Source organism: Cucurbita moschata, unplaced genomic scaffold (assembly GCF_002738365.1).
Source record: "Cucurbita moschata cultivar Rifu unplaced genomic scaffold, Cmos_1.0 Cmo_Scf00005, whole genome shotgun sequence".
Taxonomy (NCBI): domain Eukaryota; kingdom Viridiplantae; phylum Streptophyta; class Magnoliopsida; order Cucurbitales; family Cucurbitaceae; genus Cucurbita; species Cucurbita moschata.
In genome coordinates this window covers 5,421,870-5,426,857 of record NW_019268521.1, presented here as the reverse complement: position 1 = coordinate 5,426,857, position 4,988 = coordinate 5,421,870, and the positions used below count along the sequence as shown (strand labels likewise).

Here is a 4,988-nt window from a genome sequence, read left to right as displayed (position 1 = left end):
TTTTTTTTTTTTTTTTTTTTTTTTTTTTTTTTTTTTTTTTTTTTTTTTTTTTTTTTTTTTGCTTCCGCTCGTGATAAAATTACCGGTCGACCATCGCAAGCGAAAAAGAATACTGAAGACATGGATAGGGGATATGACGTGGCAGCTGCAGTTTCATACCGAAAATTTAGGTAAGAGAGTCTGCAATTCAACTACCACATGCTCTCCTCGTTGAAATATTGGCCACCAATTCTCTTCCCTCTCTGAAACTATCAGTTCCGGCGCCGGTCCGATGCTCTGATGGCGGCCGATTTAGCGCGGCTCTCTCTATGGCCTCACCAGAGGCAGTTCTTTCACTCCGCCTCTAAATCTCAGGCTTCTTTGTTTGAGTCTAGGCCTGGATTTCTCCCCATACGGCATCGACCTCAGAGTTTGGTACGGAAACAGTATCCACGTCGTTTTGGAAGATGCTTGGGGCATCGTTTCGTTGTTTCGAATACTCTTGAGGCCGAACTTCGAGCTCAGAACACGGTGCTTCAACAGGAGCGGCGGGATGAGTCTTCTGTTCTTCTTGATGTCTCTGGAATGATGTGTGGTGCATGCGTCTCCCGAGTCAAATCCATTCTCTCGTCCGACGACCGAGTTGACTCTGTGGTGGTTAATATGTTGACTGAGACAGCGGCGATTCGGTTGAAATCGGATGAAGTTGGCGCGGAGGCTGGTTCTGCGGTGAATGTGGCGGAGAGTCTGGCGCGAAGACTGACGGATTGTGGCTTCCCGACGGTTTTGAGGAATTCGGAGGTTGGAGTGGCGGAGAATGTGAGAAAATGGAAGGAGATGGTTGAGAAGAAAAGAAAAATGCTGGTTAAGAGTAGGAATCGAGTGGCTATTGCTTGGACTTTGGTTGCCTTATGCTGTGGCTCACACGCATCGCATATCTTGCACACTTTCGGGATTCACATCCACCACGGTATTTTGCAATCTTGTAACGATTTATTGCTTCAACCTCAATGTATGTCATATGGATGGCTCAATTTTGAAATACAAAGAATTAATAGGCAGTCCGGACTTTCATAAGTTTTGAATTCATTTATTTGAGTCGTAAACTATGGAACCTGTATAATAGTGGTTTGAAGCAAATATGAAATGTTTCTGGTAATGTTTAAGCATTTTCGGAATATAACGCAAGTGCAGCCTGTATTTGAAGTCAAATTGAATTAAGTTGGCTTATTTTGACGTTTCAGGACCAGTGATGGAGATACTTCATAACTCGTATGCGAAGGGCTGTTTTGCTTTGGTTGCTCTTTTAGGACCAGGACGAGGTCTGTTTATCCACTTTATTTTAATTGTTTATACTGCTACTTTCTGAAAAGAAATCGATTAGCATCATGGAAAGATTGCTTAGTACACAAGATTATTAAGCTAGCATTAGATTTCTTTGTTCTATTTCTCCCTTTCCTCGTGTCATTTAGACGTTGGAGTGTGGAGACTCTGTTTGACTACTAAATAACTGAGTCATTTTAAAGGCCTTTGTCGAGCAGTTATTAGTATTCCGGGCCTTTTGGATAGATAGTAGTGTTTCTTTACTGCTAATGATAGACCACCCAAACTTGCTACTATGATCTTGTATGATGTTCAAAATGATAGTTTGCTGCAGAACTACTTTTTGACGGTCTGAGGGCATTCAGGAAGGGATCACCTAATATGAACTCTCTTGTGGGTTTTGGTGCAGTTGCTGCATTTATTATCAGTGCGGTAAGGCGATTTGTCAAGGATATCAAGTTCTCCTTGGATATTTTTTGGTTATTTATTTATTTTAGAAAAGCATTGCTGTAGTTTAATATGAACGAATTTTAAACTTTCTCTTGTAGGTCTCACTTCTTAATCCTGAGCTAGACTGGGATGCCTCATTTTTTGATGAGCCGGTGACTTGCTCGACCTTCAGCTGTATCATCTTGATTCAATTGATAATATTTCCTCTAAGTTCACGTTCAATTTAGTTTATTAATTTTTCTGGGATAAGATGGAATTTGGCTCTTGATTTTGCATTTCTCAGTGCAACTTCTTTTTTAGTGAGCAGGTCATGCTTCTTGGTTTTGTGCTTCTTGGGCGCTCTCTGGAGGAAAGAGCAAGGGCTAAGGCCTCGAGTGATATGAATGAGCTTTTAGTAAGTTTCAAATGAATCTTAAACAGTAAAACGTTACAATGCATGTATCTATTGGATTGTTACCGTGGTTGAATATCAAGTTATTGCCACATGCTTTTAAGTCCTTGGGGTATTCTATTGCTGTCGTAAAAGAAATTCTTAACCCATTAAAAATTTTCATAAAGCAATGAAGAAATTACATGTATTTAATGTGACCTTCCAAAATTTAGCAGGTGTTAATTAAAATCATCCATTAAATTAGATGACATGGCATTGGAAACTAAAAGATGGCATGTGTCTTTCTTACGCCTATGTGATCCAATATATTAGCCATGTGAAAGTTGGATCCAAATAAGTCAGCCTATGTGTAACCAAGGCCTATGAAAATCCTACACCCAGAGGAGGCCATTCAACATTCAAGACATCATTTAGAAAGTGTCAAAATAGAAGACAGTTAGAAATTATAAAGCAGTCAAGATTTTGACGACTAAATTTCACAAATTCTAAAGATTTTTTATGGTTCAAAATTCAGAGCTTCAGCCTATGCAAGTACAAAGTTGAAGATTAAGGCTCCTTGATTCAACATACACGTTGATCACCATTGAGTCAAAAGTTATATCTAGCAAGTTTGTATGGAATCGTGGTTCTCAATGGCGTATTAGGCTCCTTGTTTCTTCTATTGTTCCAATAATTACTTTTGTGCTTATTAACACATGAATTAGACTATGTAACTTGTTAGGGTGATATATGTGGCTCTGTCACAAGTTGTTTATTTATTTAAATATTCACATTTTGGCAGTCATTGGTCTCTTCCCATTCACGACTTGTGATTACTCCATCAGAAGGCAATTCCTCTACAGATGATGTGCTTTGCTCGGATGCATTGTGCATTCAGGTGTCTACCGATGACATTCGGGTTGGAGACTCAGTCTTAGTTTTGCCTGGAGAGACTATTCCTGTGGATGTAAGATCAGAGATTATTAGTGAACAATGCCTCTTTATTTGATGGCCCAAATGACCGTGTCAATAGTTATTTTTCTCAACCACACATGTCATCTTCCTCTGCCGTTTTTAAGATCTCCATTATCAATAGATGCTGCCCTACCTTAAGGAGGGGCGATTTGAAAATGCTTGGCTAACAATAATATTGACTGAACAGGGAAAGGTTCTTGCGGGAAGAAGTGTTGTAGATGAATCAATGCTTACTGGGGAATCTCTACCTGTATTTAAGGAAGCAGGCCTTATCGTCTCAGCTGGAACTGTGAACTGGGTATGATTTTTCCTTGATGTTTAGGATTTCAAGCTGCGTGTTTATTCAGATTTACATACAAGTGTGATTTGCCACCTTATTTTAAAGAAGGCGATTTTTTTGGGGGAATAAATCAAAATCAATATCTTCTAGGATGGCCCTTTGAGAATTGAAGCGTCTTCTACTGGCTTGAACTCAACAATCTCCAAGATTGTGAGAATGGTAAGTAAACCATTTTCTTAAATTTATATTTCTACAGGAATTACATTGGTATGCATAATGGTAAAATGCCTTTTCTTAATGGGCTACCTTGTAAAATTAACGACCACAATAGTAATATTTTCTTTTGGGCTTCTACTACAATTTCAAGATATTATCAGGTCTACAGTTGGAGGGTTCACTGTTACATGGGTTGCGATTTGAGTCATCCTTGCATATGAATTCCTCTCCACTGCACAGACATTGAAAAGATTACTGCTTAAAACTACTGGGTGAAGGAGGGACAGATATTTCTGGTTGCTTAAAAAGGAAAATGATTTTGCTTTAGGTGAACTTAATTAAAAACTAGCTTGGATTTGGAAAAAAAAATTTCACAAAATTTATCATCTCGATTTGAGTTATCCTTGCATATGAATTCATTTCCACTGCACATACAATGAAAATATTGCTGCTTAAAACTACTGAGTGAAGGAAGGACAGATATTTCCCTGATGAACCCATACTTAAAACTTTATACATAACCATCAGGTTGAGGATGCGCAAGGCCACGAAGCTCCAATACAAAGGCTTGCCGATTCCATAGCTGGGCCATTTGTGTACACTGTATTAACTCTCTCAGCGGCAACATTTGCATTTTGGTAAGTATGTGATTCTTATTTTTTCTATTTGATGAAACTCCGGTGTTTAATGTCTGAAAGGGTGGTGAAGGGCCTAAGAAGGATTTGGGTAAGTTCATAATGAACCTTGTATATGTCTAACATGATCTGAAGATGATAATTACTATTGTTATGGAGGTTCCTTGAGAAATGTACAATTTATCTATCTATTTAGTTAACTCAACTATAGAGAGTGTTTTGCTGCGATATGCTTGTTTATTTACATGGTAACAATTAATTTCCAGGTACTGCTTTGGTACCCATATCTTTCCTGATGTTTTGATCAATGATATTGCTGGACCAGATGGAGACCCCTTGCTTTTGAGCTTGAAACTTTCAGTTGATGTCTTGGTAAGTGGATGTTGAGCTTTTGTACGGGAGACTTTGGAGTGCCAAACTTCGTTGCCACAAAAATGCATGATTGCTTTATAATGAGTGCACAATTTTAATACGTAAACCAGGGGGGGAAATTCAAGATTATTGGCATGCCACATTTTCTAGTGCCTCCTCTATTGCGTCCTGGTTTGGTTTTTTACATATAGACGCATCTTCTTCTCTAGTTTGGACTAATTTACAAAATTCTACTAGATGCTATTTTGGTCTAATAGTTGAATTGCTTAAAGAAGCCTCTTCCATTCTTTGGAGTATGTTAGTTATAGGGCTCCAGAAATTTGTCGACCTTCTTTTATTTATCTATCCCTCTTTCTTTTTCCATTTTTTCTCTTTTTTTTTTTTTTGT

The 4,988-nt window shown here is 38.3% G+C and overlaps 1 protein-coding gene across 2 annotated transcripts in view; it reads left to right on the top strand.

Moving 5' to 3' along the window:
• Positions 1–136: 136 nt before the first annotated feature.
• Positions 137–4,988, top strand: part of LOC111443305 (copper-transporting ATPase PAA2, chloroplastic) — a 10,240-nt gene continuing 5,388 nt past the window's right edge. For both annotated transcript variants that reach the window (XM_023081072.1, XM_023081071.1), the window contains exons 1-10: positions 137–949; positions 1,224–1,301; positions 1,637–1,734; positions 1,851–1,904; positions 2,060–2,146; positions 2,925–3,089; positions 3,285–3,395; positions 3,528–3,596; positions 4,122–4,231; positions 4,495–4,600. In XM_023081072.1, the coding sequence (XP_022936840.1) occupies positions 280–949; positions 1,224–1,301; positions 1,637–1,734; positions 1,851–1,904; positions 2,060–2,146; positions 2,925–3,089; positions 3,285–3,395; positions 3,528–3,596; positions 4,122–4,231; positions 4,495–4,600 (1,548 nt within the window). In that variant the 5' untranslated portion in view covers positions 137–279. The remainder of the gene's footprint in view (positions 950–1,223; positions 1,302–1,636; positions 1,735–1,850; positions 1,905–2,059; positions 2,147–2,924; positions 3,090–3,284; positions 3,396–3,527; positions 3,597–4,121; positions 4,232–4,494; positions 4,601–4,988) is intronic.